The sequence below is a fragment of the Sebastes umbrosus genome, chromosome 13 (genome assembly GCF_015220745.1).
Source record: "Sebastes umbrosus isolate fSebUmb1 chromosome 13, fSebUmb1.pri, whole genome shotgun sequence".
NCBI classification, from domain to species: Eukaryota; Metazoa; Chordata; class Actinopteri; order Perciformes; family Sebastidae; genus Sebastes; species Sebastes umbrosus.
The window spans coordinates 22149369-22167301 of record NC_051281.1 but is presented as its reverse complement, the minus strand read 5'-3'; the positions used below and the strand labels follow the sequence as shown (position 1 = coordinate 22167301).

At 42.6% G+C, this 17933-nt stretch overlaps 1 protein-coding gene across 1 annotated transcript in view; it reads right to left on the bottom strand.

Annotated features, from left to right (window-relative positions):
• The window catches only part of klf12b (Kruppel-like factor 12b), a 45986-nt gene that overhangs the window by 7700 nt on the left and 20353 nt on the right, over nt 1-17933 (bottom strand). Inside the window, 2 exon segments of the mRNA XM_037789282.1 lie at nt 7445-7580; nt 10943-11495. Coding sequence (XP_037645210.1) covers nt 7445-7580; nt 10943-11495 — 689 coding nt within the window.

Sequence of the window (17933 nt, the reverse complement as noted above, 5' to 3'; positions counted from 1 at the left end):
CAGTTCATTCAGTTTTACAACGTGTTAGAGTGTGTTGCTTTTAAGTTTCACTTTCACTTTTTACAAAGTAGTAGGCGTAGTAGGCCCCTACTGAGCCACATCTGTGATGCTTATAGCAACCGATAACACATATTTAATGGAATGATAACAGTCGAATCGGGTGACCTATGCAGTAAAAAGGAATTACAATTCAGGTTGGTCAAAACTTAAACACAAATTAAAATTCCAGTATATAGTATATAAACATAGAATTGAATTAAATAGATCGGCCCCATTGTCACTGATATCCAATCCAGCTGTTTGAGTCAGTATCGGCCCGATATCCTATCCGGAAACGGTATCGGTGCATCCCTAAGATTAACATGCTATCCATGTTTGTGAAGAGACCTGAGTGTAGAGAAATGCATGTAAAAACTGTGATTGATGTCCAACGGCACAATTATTGTATAATGTTTTTGTTTTTTTTGGTATCAAACAAGTCAAGTATGTTAATTTCCTGCATACAGCAGGTACTAACTGTATATGATACATACAAACAGTTATCATGTAAGGTAGTGGAATAGTAGCTTGGCCAGCAGGTGGCAGTGCGACACTGCTGTACTGTAACTCTGAGGACGTAGATGAGGTAAGAAGGCTGGTATTCTTCTTGCCCCTACACTTTCATCAATCTTAGGTGGAGGGATAACGGAGTTTTATCTCAATGTTGTTCAATGAAGTTAATGACTCCTGAGTTATTTCTGTCATCAATACATTTTGGCATGACATTTCCTCTCCATTAACTAGTCAATATCACGGTTGATTATATAATTTGTCACTTCCAACAGTGAAGCCCTGTAGCAGTATGTGTGTGTGTGTGTGTGTGTGTGTGTGTGTGTGTGTGTGCTCTTTGCGTGCCAGACTTGTAAGTGTTTGTGCGAGTATTTGCAGTGTAGTGTAGTATCATATCTGTGGCAAATCTTAAATGTGCTCACGCATCGCTTCTCTGAAGATAATGCCGTATACACACACACACAAAGAAATCGAGGAAGGAACACACACAACAAATGAAAGAGAAAGAGACAGCAGAGACGGAAAATAAGAACATCTCTGTTTACTAGAAGGGAGGAGTAATATCTGTGGGATATATGTCAGCAGTGATGGAGCACAGGTTTCCTTTCAGGTCTCAGAGTCTCTGCTGTGGATATTGCGAAGCAGGTAAGAGGGTGAAGCAGGGGGGGAAAGGGGAAAGAGGGAGCGTACGAAAGGAGCAGCTTCGGTCGCGTTAGAGGGATTTGAAAGAGGAGCAGGGGCTGCCAGACAGGCCCTCCAGTGAACTGTCTCCACCGCACACACAACCCACTTCCTGTCTCTCGGAGTTTCACCGAAGCACGATTTGTCAGACTCCGATATTACACGCATGCAATCAAGATACACACTAGGCTACACAAATACACAGAAATACAGAAAAAACACACACACACACATACAGATCACCTATTGCTCTTGGCTTACTGCCAATCTGAAGCTGTACAGGAAATGAGCACACGGGTCAGATATGAAGTGGACTCCAACTTCCCTCACATCTCTCTCTCTCTCTCTCTCTCTCTCTCTCTCTCTCTCCAATGTGTGTCTAAAGTTCAGAAAATATCGTACTGCAACGTGATGTCATAGCTGTACATTTAGACAGAAAAAGTGTTTTCATAAAGATGAAGGTAAACAGCAAGTTTTAATTAGAAATGATTGATGAGATTGCCATCTCATCTACTAATCTAACAGAAATGTAGACAAGCACCTTGAATCTGAGGTACTACAGAGGTACTACTTTGTGTGTGTGGAGAGGCAGTGGAAACACTCTGAGCTCAGACATCTAGCAGATGAGGCGGATGTTTACATTCTGACTTCATCCGTGAAGTGACTCCGTGATTATGATATAATTTAGGAAGGTCTGAGTACAACAGGTTCTAAAACACAGAACGAACAGCGACTCATCGCTCATCATAAATTAATTAATTCAACGTGCAATAACTGTTTCTCCACTGCTGGTGATAATTCTGTCGTCGTCACTGCTCTGCTTCAAGAGCTCGGGGACAGACTTCTGGTTTAATCCATTTTGGCTACTCGTAGAAATTTTTCCCCAGGGTGACACATGCTACCTATTATTATGTGATCTTCAGTCCTCACAAAAACACAGACGTAACAAGCGCTCACCAGCAAAACAAAGATAATTACAAACTTTAAAATCCACTTAGATGACATTTTAACGATTCCTGTGATGATATCAAGTCACGACAGAAAAGTACCAGAATCCAGTGAGAGGAAATTCAATTTAAAGCTAGGGTTGGTAGTGTTCTTTGAAAACTTTTTTTTGTTATATTTGTTGAAATTCTCATTACATCCGAACAGCAATCAATAAATCAAATGCTCCGATGAAAAAAAAGAAAAAAAATCTGTTATCTGTGGCTGTCGCAGGACTGTAATAAACCCGTCCAATCATTTCATTCGGCCTGAATAACATGATTAGACGGCCTACCTGCCTGTGTCTACATGCGCGCACTCTGCCCGTGCACTGCAAAATTGGGAGCATTTCTACTGCCTCCGCATGGCTCTCAACATTGCAACGGCTGAGCCGGCGGCTCGCAGCTAATGGTGCTAACAGCACTGACAGTGCAAAATACAAACATTGAAACATATTGTAGTGTACTGCTTCGCTGTAAAATGAGAAAGTTTGTGACCCGGTTGCCAGGTTGAAAACAGTTGAGCCAAAACCAAGCACCGCCCACCAGCCAGAGCAAACTTTCCAATTTGACAGCTAAACAATACACTAAAATATGAAATAGGCTTTACAGCAACAGAATCTTGATTCATATTTGATCAGCGCTGGCTTATTTGACAGTTTGATCAGAGTTTGCAAGTTTTGTGAGCAGTGATTGACAGCTGCTGTAGAGACACCTCGGCTCTGATTGGTTGTTTTCATTCAGGACACAGAGGAACATGATTTTTGTTTTCACATGATTATCCGTCTCACGCACTACTGTCAGGACATAGTGACCGTTTTATTAAAAAAACTTTTCATCATATTTTCTCCAAGTTACCGACTGCAGCTTTAAATGCAAGCTTCAGCTTAAACATGTTCCATGTTGCTCTTGTCATGTAATACAACCGCTCATAGTTCGACATGTTTTAACTGCAGTAGAAGGATTTTCATGCTTCTCTGTGGGTTGAGAAAGTTCCACCACCATACTGGTCTGTTCTGCTTGGCTCCTGAAAGATGCTACTAGCAGTTGCTATTTATATCAGCAGGCTCACTGTATGTGTAAATATATAGTAAAAGATCACTGTGCTCACGCTAGTTAAACTGGTGGGTTTAAAACCAGCAAAATCAGCAACTACAGATCGCCTGGTTCACATTAAAGTTTAAAGTATGTATAATCATTATGACATGGCGACGTTGTGTTTAGAGGTTTATCTTGGGCTCAGCTGAATAACTTCCTCAATTAATGAGACAAAAAAAACATGTAGAAAACAAGAAACAGAGTTGTGAGTAGGGTGTATTTATTCGCATAAACAATGAGTCTTTATGTCTTTAATAGCACATCTCTGGCTATTTGTGTCATGGCTGTTTCGGTGAGAATCGATTCGTTGTATATTCTCATGTGAGCCCAGGGGCAAACTCACACTGCCTTGAACCCTGTGTCACCGCGGCATCGCGGATGTGTGAATGCGTCTGTTTGTGTCTCCCAAAGCAGCCGAGAGAAATAGGAAGTACAGCTGAGAACGATTTCAAACAGAGCTGACCTCTGTTTAGTTCCTTTGTTTTCCCCTCTTTTTCCCCTGATCGTCATCCGCCGCTCTCCACAATCACGACAGCGAGACAGAGCGAGGGAGTATGTGTGTCACCTGCAACAGGGGTTTCCCGCGAACACAATACATATTTCTCTAACTTCTCATAGGAAACAAGGTCATAACAACAGACTGTCGACACAGTAACACGGTTCTTAAACAGACAGTAATGGTGGATTTATCAAGAAAACAGGAAAAGGGGTGTGTGTGTGAGTGTGTGTGCGCACTGGAATACTGCCCACTGGGCATTCCTGTACCTGTCCGAGGATACGACCCCTCGCCTCAACCCCTTCCCCTCCCTCCACCTGCTCTGCTCCGTGGCCCCCAGGTCCTTGGGGACCAGCCAGACTTGAGCAGAGACAACCCTTCCAACACAAGCCCCTAAACCCCAACACACACACACACACACACACCTTCTCTCCCTCTCCTCTCTAACTGTCTTCCTCTCTTTCACTCGCGCTCTCCCACAATAGCCTCTCCACCCGTCCCCAGGGAAACGCATGAATATGGAGGAGGCTGCCCAAGAAGCACATGACACACACACACACACACACACACTCTATCTCACTCTCTCCTTTCACTCATTTATTTATATATGGATACCTGGATTGGAAGCTGCAGGCACTCCCATCCTCCGCCCTTACACATCTCTCCTCTGATGCTCTCTGGCTTGTGTAAATGTGGCTACTAAAATGACATAAAGCAAATCTTTCCACACTTGCACACGTCGAAATGAAACGGAAAGAAGAAACACGGCGACGTGACGGACTGATACGTTTCAAAGAAGTGCCGTCGGCTTCTGTTGCACTGCAGATGTCCGCAGAGCGCATGTGTTGTGTCAATACAGAATGCACGTTCTTCCTCTATGTGGCCAAACTGGCGCGTAACTCAAGGAGACTACAGACTGCTTTGTTTTTCGCAGACAAACATGCAAGTCTGTGTTCCTGTTGACAATGGCTGACCTCCTTCTGGAACCAGCTGTTCTGTCCACTGTGCAGAGAACACGTGCATGCATACAGTACAAACACAAACATGTACGGCGGAGGATTAATACTTGCAGACGTGCACACATACTTTTTTTTTTCTTTTTCGCACGCACACAGCAAGTGCAGTTTCCACACAGCACAGTCTGCACTTTGCACACAGAGAAGTGAGTGTGTGTGGGCAGGCCCTGGCAGGGCATTGCTAAGCCTGGCTGGTGATTTCTCTCCATAGTGAAAGCTTGGGCAGTGAAAGGTTGGGTCCTGCCAACCTCTGTTCTCCTCTGACCACCCGGTGCCCACGTGTGGCACTCAGGGGCATGCCTGTCCCTTTCAATAACCTGCATTGAAACCTGAGTCCTCCAGAGTCTCTCTCTCTGTGTGTGTGTCTTCCCTGAAACATGGCAACCTCTACTTCTACTACAACTGAACAAGCACAGCCAGAGTTTTTACCACAATGCCACCACAGTAACTCATTTAGTTTCATTACTGTAGAGGTTCAGTAATGCCCAGCAATGCACAAACAAACAATACAATGGCTTGTACACAGTGTCAATCCGCGTAAGCTGGACTGTTACCACCAAAGCTCAGACCGTCAGCCTCAGCCTTGTTAATGTTGCTACATCATTAGCAGGATTCTCTAGGAGTCCTGGAATACTTTCCTCATAGTTAGTCTAAATAAAAAGTCCTTTGGGCATTAACTTGAGTCTGGCCAGGCTGCTAGTTATGACCGTTCTGGGTTTACGGGCGACAGGGGAGGAGGGCAGGGCCGAGCCAAATGTTTCTCCGCGTTTGATTTCTGATCGGGATACTGTATACGCTGTCATCCACTGGAGAGGTGGAAGTCTTTACATTCAACACAGATGGACTGGCACCACAGGAGTTGTGATGCCTGGGCATAAAGTATGTCTGAGCCATATGCATTCAGGCATATACTGTAGATGCACTCCCACGCAGATACATCCAAATGTGGATTGTGGAAGAGCAGATACGAAAGCACACAGAAATGCACAGGTTTTATACTGGGTTGATATGTAAATGATGCTCTCATCCAGGGTGACTAACAACGAGCAACGTCAGGTGAAACATTTTAAACCTCTGTACTCTGAATTGTGTAATGCCATGTCAGAGCTCTGATTATTTAACTTAAAGAGGACCTATTGTGCTTATTTTCAGGTGCATACTTGTATTTTGGGTTTCTACTAGAACATGTTTACATGCTTTAATGTTCAAAAAAAGCTTTACTTTTCCTATACTGGCTGTGCTGCAGCACCTCTTTTCACCCTCTGTCTGAAATGCTCTGTCTGCTCTGATTGGTCAGCTGTCCCACTCTGTTAGGATTGGTCAACCAAACAAAACTCTTCGGACTCCCCTCCAGCTCCGCTCTAACTAGCTTTGTTTGAGGGCTTGCCAAACTAGCCTCTAAGCAGGTATTATGCAAATGTTTTACTTGCTGACATCACCACGTTACAGAATAAAAGGCGGGGCTTCAAGCAAGGCGTTTCAGGCATCCCTTCTTTAAATTAGACATTTCCTTTATATTGTAAGACCCAAAATCTCAACAGCTTGATAAACAATGGCTAATGGAAAAGGAAAAATTAACTATTGGCAGCCCCAACTGGAACTAGATACCATGCAGAGGACAGCTTCCTCAAATAAAATCCCCTAATAGAGATCTGCATATATATGTATTCTAAGATGTGAAAATATTTTCTCAAAAATAACTTTAATAACTATTAAACTGTTTCTATGAGCAGTGACATTTTAAACTTCAAGTTGTTGTTTTTTTCTATATGGTTGGTGAGTAACTACAACATGCGAGATTGGGAACATTTCTGTTGCCTCCACACGAAACACATGGTTTTCGCCCAGGAGACCGAAGTTTGAATCCCGTGCGAAACCAACAATGTGTAGTTGTCTTTGTGCTCGTAGTTATTTTAACCCAAAACACAATGTTTTTCCCTAAACTTAACTAAGTGTTTTGTTTTTTTGCCTAAACCTAAAGAAGTTGTAGTTTTGTTGTCTAAACCTAAAGAAGCCTTTTTGTTTGTGTTCAAAACGTGACGTTTAAGTTTCACTTTCACTTTACAATATAGTAGGCGTAATAGGCCCCTAATGACCCACATCTATGGTGCTTATAGCGACTTATAACACCTATTTAATGGCCTGATAACAGTCGAATCAGGCGCAGCGAGGGAGAGCAGCTTTATTCCCTGCTCAGGTCGACATTACTCCTCTATATCTTTAAATAGCAAATAGTTGTTTGATCCTATATTAATGCTCTGGATATCGTATAGGGCACCTTTAATACATAGCTACATTGTAATGTAACTATTTACTATTTGGGTGAGTGATAATGTGAAGGAAAGTTAGTCTGAGAACCTTTCTCCTACACTAAGCTTACAGTACTATAACAGTAGACCAAATAGAAACTCTCATATCACCAAATTTAACAGCGGCCAACAGTGTGGAGAGGAGTGTTAAGATCAAGACCGTACTTCCCAAACATCACACAGAACAAAAATAACAGCTCAAGACAGAGATATGGGGATTTGTTTTAGAGCTGTCAGGGTCGGTAGAGGAGAAAAGGTCAGTGTAGAGACTCCACATTTCCCACACACACGTGTACAGATCATGATACTCACTCTTGTACGGCGCGGGCTATAGACAGCGCAGTGGAGCCGGTCTCATTAACACTGTCCAAGGTCACGTTTGGCAGGTCGTCGTCATCGCTGTCACTCTTGATCTGCCTTGGCGACAGGCCGTTGTGGTCTGTGTGTGCTGTGGAAGGAATGGACACAGACACGAGAGTCAGTGGGTACATGTGTTATTGAGTGTGAGTGTGTGTGTGCGTGTGTGTGTGTGTGAATACCGAATATGTCCAAGTTAAAAGTATGTGTGCATGCATGAGTGCCACTCTGCTGCTCTCTGTTCCCCTACATGTGCAACTGACAGAGAATCATATTCATGGTAATGACAAAACTTTCACATATAAAAGGCCCCGAAGACAACACAGGCGTTTAAATCCACCCGTTTGCTGCTGCATTCTTTTCACAGAACATCCTGATAATTAGCAAGCAAGCTTCTTTGATTCTTTTTGCATAGTAACCAAGAAACAAAACATGCAACATTTGACTGACCAGCATGCTATTAACCATGAGCCACTGAGCACAGGGGTCTCTGTCTCTTGAGCTGCATGACAACGTAACATCTACTCCACAAGTTGTGACAACTTCTCCCCTGGACAACTCATTGGATATATTGCCAGAGCCCGCAGCCATTCTGTCCTCCCTGTCTCCATGGACACAGGCTGCGTACATCCTGGATATCTCAAGAGATGAATGTCAAAAAAAAAAAATCTGTCGGAGACTACTTGTCAACGAAAAGTTGCTGGAAATCCACTGGATTAAACTTGGAAACTGCATGGCTAAGATATTATAATAACTATTCTTGTAGCAATCGTCACAAACACTGAACATATAGTGATACATTTTCCACTGCAACTGTTATACGCCTGGTGCTTTTATAAAAGCTATCAGGACCTCACCTCCTCTGCCCTCTCAGCCGAGACTGTGGCCATAATGGCCCATAATAAGGGTCTAGAGTTAGCAGCAGACATGGTGTTATTACTGGGGAGGGGGGGACTAAGACATGCAGAGTGGTCACCAGCTTGCTATACCCTATGGAAAACCTGTAATTAGTTAGAAATGCATCGTGTGCTGGAAAGGGGTATTTTGAGCGAGGGACACAAAGGAGGAGTGGTAGAGAGGTGGGCAGAGCACCGGATTTCTTTCTTTCTCTCCTGTTGTTTCCAGTCAAGCCCTGTTTCCATGGCAACCTCCTGCCGGAGACAGGGAGACAGCAGTGAAAGGAAGGGTACCCGCCCTCTCTTAAAGAGGATGGCCAACCTGTGTGTGTGTGTGTGCGAGTGTGGGTGAGTGGAAGTGTGTGTGTATGTGTGTGTGCGTGGAGGTGTTTTTGTATGTTGAAAGCTTCAGTATGACTGAGACTTGCATCATGATTGTTCAGTTTGTATCAAGTCAAAAAAGGTAAATCTGGGCTCTTGACCCTCACATTAAACTTCATATGGAGGGGAATGGGCTTTAGATAATAACTCTCCTGATGTCAACAACTCATTTTTCCAAATCTACTCATATCCAAAGCACTGTATTCTTTTTCATTTGACTTTGACTGTGGGAATTTCTATGAAACAGTTCTCATTAAGTGCAATAAATAGTCAAATGTTCTGTTTGTCTACTGCTTGCGATCTCATTAAAAGTGACTGTATCCACCACACCCAACACTCATTCACCCCGCTCCCTTGGTGCTTTGAGCCGGGCAGCGCTGATGTTGGACTGTGTGTGTGCGTGCGTGTGTTTGTGTAAGTGCCACCCATCTTCAATATCCATCCACACCCTCTTATGCAAGTCTTGTTTTTCCTGTCCTTTCCTTCTTTCCTCTTCTCTCCTTGGGAGCAGACACAAAACGCCCGTCTCCAAGGGGACCACCCCACCCAGCCGACCAAGTGTCTTTCTGACTACATGCTCCAATTACACATGTTTGCTTGTACAGTATACAGTACATGCACGGGTCTGAGTTAAAGTGTGTCCGTCCATCCTGCAGGGAGTGACATGAAGCGACCTCTTTTACAACCAACAGTTGGCCTGTGTGCGGCTCAGAGTTGGACAGAAACACCTACTGTAGGCTCACTCCCAGTGGTTGGCAGTAAAACCACACCCAGAGAGAAAACCAATAACACAGTCTGGGCCAGGCCAACGAGGTCTGCAGCAATACTCAGACTGCCTCGGATGTTTGCGTTTCGATAGAAAGAAAGGCAACGACTGGTGTGGCCCAGGTTACCTGCACCAGAGGCTATACGAGAGCAAAATCTCTGTCGAGAGCCTTTGAACCTGTAAACCTCATCCTCACTCTGAAGGGGGAACATCATCGCCAGAGGGGACGTCTCGTACACATACAGTCAGCTTTCACAGTGTTGCGAGATCTTTGACTAAGGACATCTGGGCAGACAAATATTCCATCATAAACAGTTTACCATTGGGGTATCTCAAGCCACATCACATAAGTATTGCAGCCACTTTTTCACTGCCTGATGCCAGCATGCTGTCTTTGTCATAGATCTGGGAAATATATCAATATTATATCGATATCATGATATGAGACTAGATTATCGTCTTAGATTTTGGATATCGTAATATGGCAAAAATAAAAATGTATATCAAACTCTGTATGGATGTGATGTGATTGCTATTATTGTTGTATGTCATGATTCATGGCTAAACCTTTGGTAAAACATGAACAAATACATACAGAGAATGAATGCCATAGAACTGTCTTTTATTATCTAGTTTGACAGATTTTCCAGTGTGAAATATTGCCAAATTGCTGACATTTTGTTCGCTTTAATTAACATTACACTCTCCCCTAGCACCTGCCCCAAGAAGCAAAATGGCTCACTTATTAGCTACTTCAATCATCAGCTCATCAGATCGGAAAGATCACTGTGTCTAAAATCGATGATGGAAGTAGCTAACGAGTGAGCCATCTTGCTTCTTGCGCAGTACTGATCGGGCTGGATGTATGGATTGGGTACGAGTGACACGTGTTGTTGTTTCTGTGTAGCGTAAATGAGCTGATGAATGATATGATAATGTGATATTGGATCGGTACACAGACTGGCATACTAGCTGATACCCGATCCAGCATTTCCGGCTGTACCGGAGGCATTTCCGATACTGGTATCGGTATCAGAACAACTCTACTTGTGATGTGCTTCACAACTGATGATTGAAAATATTCAACCATATTGATTAGGTGAATATTTTCCGTGGGATAATAGATTCCTAATTGATTTTTCAGTAGGTGGAGAAACTGTCTATAAAAGTTGGAGACCAGCCAGATAGCTTATGTTGCTAATAAAACTAATCATGAGGCACAAAGCTTTTAAGTCTGAATCATCATGCGTCATCATTTCCTTTACAGTTCTATCATAGTTGCTGGAGCACATTTGAGAATATAGCGTTTCTAACAGGAAATGAGACAAGAGGTTTCATAGAAATCCCCATAAAAACAATGTCAGCCACATGAATATGGAGTGAATTCAGAGTGCACGGTCTCACGCTCACCTTTGCCATGGCCTTTCACCTCGTCCAGCAGAGGTAGCATGATGGCGTTGTTGAGGCTGGAGGGTGATCGAACGGCAGTGGTGTACATGAGGGGCAGTGACTGTACCACAACTGGGATGCGGTGGACATGGCTGGCCAGCTTCCCCGCTCCATGTAGGCTCAGGGGACTGGACGGAGGCGGCGGCACAGAGTGCAGGATGTGCAAATACGGCTGACCTCTCACCCCGCTTCCGGGGGCGACCAGAGGGCCTGGCGTGAGCACCGACGCGGCTGAGGTGATAACCGATGGAGAGGAGGAAGAGGAGGAGGAGGAGGATGACGACGATAAAGAAGACGGCGAGAAAGCGTATCTGAGAGGGGAGGATGACGAGGTGGTGGTAGGGGTGGTGGATGAGGAGGAGGGGCGGGGTTTGTTGATTGACAGGTCGACTGGCTCGGTCTGTGTGTGGAAGTGCAGGTCGTGAGCGAGCAGGTCTTCTGGAGGTTCCGATTTAACTCTGCTGAGGAAGAAGGGGACGCCGTCCATCGCAGAGTAAGGGCGCACTTTAGGTGACTGTGGAAGTAAAAGAAACATTGACGTTAGATTTTTCCTCCAGCGATTCAGTTTTTGGCATTTTACAACAACAGGAAAGAAAGAAATGAGTATATTTAAAGATGCAGTTGGTAACTTTGAGCAAATATGATAAAAAGTTATTTTTATAAAACTGCCACTCTATCCTGACAGTAGTGCACGAGACAACAATCTGTTAAAAAAATCCTGTTCCCCTGCCTCCTCATAGTGCTCCTAATGGCATTTGTTATGTTTCACTGCGCCCGAAGGAATACAACCAATCAGAGCCGAGGAGTCTCTACAGCAGCTGTCAATCACTGCTTGTGAAGATTGCACACTCTGATAAAACTGTCAAACTAGGCTGCGCTGATCAAATGTGAATTAATATTATGTTACTGTAATGCCTATTTCTCAACTCAAATGTTTTCAGAAACATATGTTATTGTACTGTTTAGCTGTAAAATGAGAATGTTTGTGACACGGCCACCATGTTGAAAACAGTCAATGCCAAAACCAAGTCCCGCCCACCAGCTGGAGCAAACTATCTCCTTTTACAGCCAAACAGTACACTACAAGATGTTTCTGTAAAAGATCTGACGCATAGGCATTGCAGTAACAGAATATTAATTCATATTCGATCAGCGCTGCCTATAGTTGATCGGCGTTTACGAGCAGCTGCTTTACAGGCTGCTCAGCTCTGATTGGTTGTTTTTCCTTTCTTCTTGCAAATGCCATTAGGAGCATAGAAGGACACAGAGGGACATGATTTTTTTGTTTCTTGCACTACTGTCAGGATATAGTGACCGTTTCATATAGAACTTTTTATAATATCGAAGTTCCTGACTGCAGCTTCAATGTATTTACGGCATAACGGCATTTTATATTACTATAATAATAATAACAATTCTTCTCTCTTCAATCAGTCAGGCTAGGAAGTGATATGTTAATGAATTCAGGTGATTGTTTTTGTGCAAGTATTCAGCTTCAGGAGCAATAATACTGCACGATAGAGATACGTCAGAAAGGTATATGCAGTGACATTTATTGAGAAAGGAGCGATTCATTTCCTCGTGTTCATTCAAGCATTCAACTCCCCCTTGGTTAGCATGATGTCATACACAGATGAAACGCAGGAGTAGATAGTGTCTCTCACACTCGCCTCCTTTCACGTCTACTTTCTGTCTTTCTTTTCTCTTGGCGTGGGTTGCTCTCTCTCTCTCTCTCTCTCTCTCTCTCTCTCTTTTCCTCCTGTTTTCCATCACTCCCACAGAAAAGCAGCTCTCTTGGCTCCCCTTGTATCTCTCCTAAATCTCCTTTGTGACGGTGGAAAAACATCATATGGGCTCAATTTCCTGACCGTCTCTCTCTCTCTCTCTCTCTCTCTCTCTGTCTCTCAGCGATGGGCCTCCTAAGGCCAACGCTGGTGGCTCAGTGTATCCCTCAACACATCTTTCACTTAACACCAAGCAGACTGTAACACAACCGCTCCATCTGTCTGCGAAAGTTTCAGGAACCTGTTTACTTGGAAAAGATAATGAAGAACATACACAAGTAGAAAAAGCGACACTCACCCTGCTACTAGTTATTTGTTTCTCCACTACTTTGGATCCTCTTTGACATCGCGACTTTTGTTATAATGTCAAATGTAACATGTGATGTAGCAGATCTAGACTCGCTATGTTTCGATGTGGGAGGGGTGCTGGAGTGTGTGGCGAGTGGTGTTGATCCTCACAGTGGAGCCTTTCAGAGGCTGAGTCACACTTAGGGCCATCGGGGAGCGAAGTACATCCAGGATTTTAACTAATCGTACAGGAAAAGCTCATTAAAGCGAAGGGAAAAACTTTAAACTCGGACTCCGATCGCAGCTGCAGCAGATATGCAAAAACGTTCTGTACCGTGCTGGGTTTTCATCCTCACTTTTGTTTTCGAGACTCACATTTCTTTCCCCTTATGTAATGCTGGCTAAGAGTGGCTCTGTGGTGAATTACGAATTTTTCTGAGTGGTGTGTGTGTGTGTGTGCGTGAGCGTGTTCTTTTATGTAGTAGCCTGCTATTTTTACTCCAGACTTGTATACTCGTTTCTCGGCCTACAGGAAATGTTATGACCCCATGAATCAAAAAGCGCCTCTCCCCTGTGTAACTCCTCCTCGGTTAGAAAACAAACCCTACCCCATGATATATGCCCTCTGATGACCTCTGGACCTCATCAGGGTTCAGCTCACGGTCAGTGGCATCAAGGTCAGGGTTCACAGCACATTATGGCCTGCGTCATAATACCACCCACCAAGCAGTTGTGATTGTTATTTACATTACTTTATGTGTGGAATTGTGTTTTTTGGTGAAAAAAACATTTTAATTATTATAATTTTTACATATCATGAGAACATAAGCAACAGTCTTTGTGAAAAATTGGATCAGAGGATTATTCATGTTGTGCTGTGATGAGGAAATTGTCATGCCTCCTTTGTGGAAGCTTCTAGTCGTACAGTTCCCTCAAGAAATTGACCATTTATAGCTGATAGTTGTACAGTTATATTTGGCAGAAAAGGCCCTACTCTTTGTGGGAGCTCTCAAAAAATCCAATGAGGATTCTGCTTGGAAAACTAACCTCCCTTAATAAAGACATACTTAATTATTAGTACTAATAATAATACTAAAAGCTTCAACACAACAGGAGGAGGAAGCTGCTGTGGCAAATGGCTATGCTGTACACCAGTAAGAATACATGTAGGATTGGATTTGATTAGTCAGCCTGTAGCCGTGCAGCTAATGAATGACCCACTGACGGTAAAGCATGAATGAAGTAGCTGATGCCAATCAGTTAATGCGAGCTCTTCTTTATTACTGCGCCCGAGTTAATGCAATGCTCCATTTTTGAGTTGCAAATGTTGGCTGTGGAGTTGTTTTGCCCACTCATAATGCTAACATATCCCTGGGGTGAATGTTAAGTTATCACTGATGGGTGGAGAATCATGTGACGCTGAGTTTGCAGAGAAAGAATTAGTTGTGCTCACTGTTATACTGTATAATGACGAGCCTGTAAATTGGTGCTATGTTGCTGTACCGTGGCGGGGCTTGCCTAACATCTTGCAGTTTGCTCTGCAGAATAAAGTCCATGACTTTAAATATGGTCAGAACCTGTTTTTTATTCTTTATTCAAAACATCCAGGCTAATTGTCTTATCATACCAGTATATGCTATAATGTATGGTCAACTATATAATTCAGATTAGTCATTTTGAGTTAATTTAGAGGAAGATAGAACCCAGGGTCTTTGCTTAGAGCTAGGGCTGTCAAAGTTAACGCGACAACGTGTCACCGCAAATTCGTTTTAACGCCACTCATTTCTTTAATGTATTAACGCAATCGATCTTTCGGAGGCCCAATTTTAAAGCTAGAGTGAAGATACTGGCATCATATGAAACTAGAAAACCTAAGGAATCCATTGGTACCGACCATGTCATACTAGCTCGGAAAGGAGGTTAAATAATGCTCTAAATTTGCTCTAAATTTTGGCGAGGAAAAACTGTCATGGCCATTTTCAAAGGGGTTCCTTGACCTCTGACCTCAAGATATGTGAATGAAAATTGGTTCTATGGGTACCCACGAGTCTCACCTTTACAGACATGCCCACTTTATGATAATCACATGTAGTTTGGAGCAAGTCATAGTGAAGTCATCACACTGACACACTGACAGCTGTTGTTGCCTGTTGGGCTTCAGTTTGCCATGTTATGATTTGAGCATATTTTTTATGCTAAATGCAGTACCTGTGAAGGTTTCTGGACAATACTTGTCATTGTTTTGTGTTGTTAATTGATTTCCAATAATAAATATATTCATATATTTGCATAAAGTAAGCATATTTGTCCACTCCTATGTTGATAACAGTATTAACTAATTGACAAATCTCCCTTTAAGGTACATTTTGAACAGATACAAAATGTGCGATTAATTCCGATTAATCATGAGCGATCATGTGATTAATCGCGATTGAACATTTTAATCGATTGACGGCTATAGTTAGAGCGTTTGACTACTTAATAGCCTTAACTTTTGTAAATGAGCTCAGAAAAAGGTTAGCCTACTTGACTATAAAGGTTCTGCAAAATAGGAGACTGATTGTCAACAGTTATGTGTATTCATGCAGCACAATAATTTACATTTTAGCGCTACAGTAGAATAGTAAGGCATATACAAAATCTGCGTGCACATTCACTTCTCGTTGTAGCCACCTCAAAACATCCTGTTTCCATCCCTGTTAAAAATTCCTAGAACCACCACTGGTTATACTCACAATATTCGTACAACACATTTCAGTCACTGTTGACCCTCCTTATTAGCAGAGTCGGTCCCCCTATTTAGCATTTATGATAGGCTACACAAACATTTAATAAGTGGTTGATAACCATTATAAAATATATATAAAATATATATAAAATAACGTGTCACCGCAGTCTGGTCTAATTTAGTCTCCTAAATCCTGCCCTCGGACTATCTAACTTCTCATTTGATTTTATTCCTGCCTGTAAATCTGCTATCTAACCATCTATCTATCTTTTCCGCTCCACAGCTTTACCTTGAGAAACATTTCAAGAGAAATATCACTTAATTGATAATATGCATGTTTGTGATGTCAAAAGTCCTCTGTGCTTCTCTTCCATCAACTCCCGCATCAACTCCATGTAGCCTTTCTTGACAGACCCTCAGGCTATCATCCAGCTGCTTTTGCGCGGGATCTCTCCGTGTTTGCATGTTCTGTATAGGATGTGACTGTCAAGGACTGCCTGGAGCTATACTGCCTCAAGGCTTTGAAGTCATTAGATCCATTGAGGCTGATCTCAGTGTAGAAATGTTGTCTTTCTCAGTAAGTGCTCTTACAGTGCGTCTAGTTGGCTACGAACGTTCTGCAGGGTTGCCAGTTCTCCCCACGACTGAAAGAAGGCAGAGGAAAAAGAGGAAACTGAGGAGAATATATGTGTGCCAACCGCAAGAGGAATCTGAATGCTGTTCAGTAATATTTCATGATTACAGATATGGTGTTCCAGTCCTGAACTCTGATTGGCTGAGCCGTGTTTGAAGCTGTCGTGGCAAATATACACACACACCTGTTCATGCAATTTAATTCTGAATCGGGCCAACATTTGCTTATTGCAGATATATCATTATAAGTGTAGGCTATATGTCAAACAATGAGTAACTAAATGCCAAAGATATATGAGGTTATTTAGAAAGCGTCACCATTAGCCTCTATGTAGTTTGTCCACCAGAGAGCACTGACAGATTTAATTTTCAACTGTAAAAACATTTTCCTTAACAGGCTAAATTAATCGTTCTTAAATGTATCTTTATGTTAAGTCTTTTTTTTAAAAGGAATATCTGTAAATATATCTGTCAAACAAGTATCAGTCATAGTCTGCATTTAGTTAGCAGTCAAACACCAACATATTAATGGGTACAATTTAAATAATTTACTGAACGATGGTGTCTTTTGTTTCTTTTTTGTTAGCTTAGAGGTAATCAAAGTATAATAGCATATCAAATTTCACTATAATAGTACGACATTACACGGACATTACGCGGAATGTCCGTGTAATGAGTACGCATTTAAGCCTTTTCGTGTGTCATTTGTACGCCACGCAAACGTCCATAGTTAGGTTTAGGCAACAAACTCACTTAGGTTCAGGCAACAAAAACACTAAGATAGGTTTATGAAAAACGTCATGGTTGGGCCTCAAATAATTACGTAAACTAAGTAAAACATGTACGGAAACAACGTAACACACCTACGAAAAAACACGTCACAAACGTCCCTAAAAAATGTGACAAGTGTCAAACGTCAATAGCGTAATTTACAAAACAAAACATCGGTTTCGAACACGGGTCTCCTGGTTAAAGTCCGGTGTTCGTTGGACCCATCCACCCCATCCATTTTTCTCGCTTTTATACTACGTCGCCAACTCTTACCATAGCATTATATGCAGATGTGTTTACATCGCAGTCAATACAGGATACCATGGCGTACAAATGACACACAGAAATCAAGAAAGATGATCTTATTGCATGCTAAATGCCTTGCGCATTATTGTGGCATCCATACGCCTTTTCGTGCGAACGGGCTGGAACTGAAGACGGGTGAATTCCACTTTTCATTTGTATAAAAAAGAATGAGCTTTCTCTTTTGTTCAAAAGTGTTAGACTCACTTTCGTTGCAGCCTTTCTGTTTGTTTGAGGAGTGTTCACGATCATGACAGTTGGGAATAAAGTGAGTTACTGACGACCTGTTTAAATTAACCAATCCAGTGTGGCTCTTGTGTGCAAAGGCAAACATTTGTGTGGAAAGGTCAAAACAACAGAGTGAAAACAAAGTTAGGTTCTCAGACACATCTCAACCACCACAAATGGAAAACTTGAGCCACCCCCTGCTCTCACTTTGACAGAT